Source organism: Sinocyclocheilus grahami, unplaced genomic scaffold (assembly GCF_001515645.1).
Source record: "Sinocyclocheilus grahami isolate Dianchi unplaced genomic scaffold, SAMN03320097.WGS_v1.1 scaffold22438.1, whole genome shotgun sequence".
NCBI classification, from domain to species: Eukaryota; Metazoa; Chordata; class Actinopteri; order Cypriniformes; family Cyprinidae; genus Sinocyclocheilus; species Sinocyclocheilus grahami.
Window position 1 is genome coordinate 21226 of NW_015518776.1, and position 1540 is coordinate 22765.

General features: G+C 37.9%; 1 protein-coding gene across 1 annotated transcript in view; it reads right to left on the reverse strand.

Annotated features, from left to right (window-relative positions):
* LOC107579958 (LIM zinc-binding domain-containing Nebulette-like) overlaps positions 1-1530 on the reverse strand; it is a gene marked incomplete at its 3' end in the record, with an annotated part of 22750 nt that extends 21220 nt beyond the window's left edge. The window contains exons 1-3 of the mRNA XM_016265731.1: positions 1274-1530; positions 1051-1145; positions 810-894 (exon numbers count right to left, since the gene is read on the reverse strand). Of these exons, the coding sequence (XP_016121217.1) occupies positions 810-894; positions 1051-1145; positions 1274-1342 (249 nt within the window). The remainder of the gene's footprint in view (positions 1-809; positions 895-1050; positions 1146-1273) is intronic.
* Between the last annotated feature and the right edge of the window lie 10 nt (positions 1531-1540).

A 1540-nucleotide genomic window follows, 5' to 3' on the forward strand; every position in this document is an offset into this window, starting at 1 on the left:
TTTTTTTTAACAAAGAGTAATAACTTCACAAATGTAGCTATTGCTCATTGTTAATGCTAGTGCATTAACTAAGGTTAACTAATGAGACCTTATTGTAAAGTGTTACCTATTATTCTTTAATTCTTTTGCACTTTTATCTCTTTGAAACATTTGTTTACTTTATACACTTTTGTGTATTGCGTTATTGTTTTTAAATGTTCAGTTCTTTTTTTCTTATAAGAAAAAAGTTATTAAACCTGATTATATTGACAACTTTTTTGCAACTTATTTCAATATCGTGATAATACCGTGTACCGTCATAAAAGCTTCAGCAATTATCACAACATGAACATTTTACACTGTCACATGCCTACAGCAGACTAATTGGTAAGGTCCAATTTTGTGTATGCAAGTACACAAAATATATTTTCACAGCTTGCTGACCTATCTTTCAGAAAGAAATGGCTAGATTTTCTTTCATAATGCCAGGAATAGGCCACAGTATGAAATTGGCAGCATCTTTTGGGCTGCCAGGTGGAGAAGCTGAGGGGATCGGCCAGGGCACCACAGAGTAGACAGCTGCCTTGCTTTTCTCCATGCTGACCTCAAAGTATCACACCCAGTCCCTCCCTGGCAATGAAACACTCACGCGGCTGTAAGCAATTGTCTCATGCCTTTGAAATGTCTCTACCAATAGCAACAAATATCATTACCCTACCCTTGATATGCCCACTTTACATTTAGAACTGCATTTTCAAAATATCTTTTTATCATGTGTAATAATGTGATTACAATGTACAACAGAGTACATAGTGAACAAGCGATCTTACCTGACTTTGGAGCTCACTTTGCTGTCTCAGCCGTAGGTTCTCAGGGGTGTCTGTCACAATTGTAAAGGTCTGTTTTGGATAGTGCCTTTTTGGAGAAAGGAAGGGAGTCATTTTGGGCTTTTGGTCTCTACCATATTTATATTCTATCAAATAAATACAATTCAGGCTACTATTTTATGTATGTTCAACACATTACCAATGTATATGAACCTGCAATTGAGTATTTTTGGCATTAACATACGCGTTGCAGTAGGGCTTCTTCTCATATCCCTTGTAGTTGTTCATGTTGAGAGTCATTTTACACACCTCACAATGGAAGCATCCTTTGTGCCAATACTGTCAAATGTAGAGAGATGGAAACTGCACATAAAGCTCAATCCATGAGCGATATCTATGAAAGAACGTTATACACAAGTATGCATAGATTTTTAGTTATAAGCGTTGGAAGTAACTTAAGAAAATACCTTGTCCAGGCAGTTCACTTTCTCTGTTGCGTAGACTATTTTCCCACAGCGCGCGCAATGAGGATTCATTTTTAAGCTTTTGCGATGGTCAGGGAAAAAGCATAACTTCTCCAGTTACTCCGATAATCCACCAGCTTCTTGTAAAATATCTCAGATATGTTAGATTTGCTGCAGCATGCGGTGAGTTTATGTCGCAGAGCTTTAAATTCGCATGGCTCGCGTGTGTTTATCAGCGTGCTGCTGGTCTCGCAGTGAGGGAACTGGAGC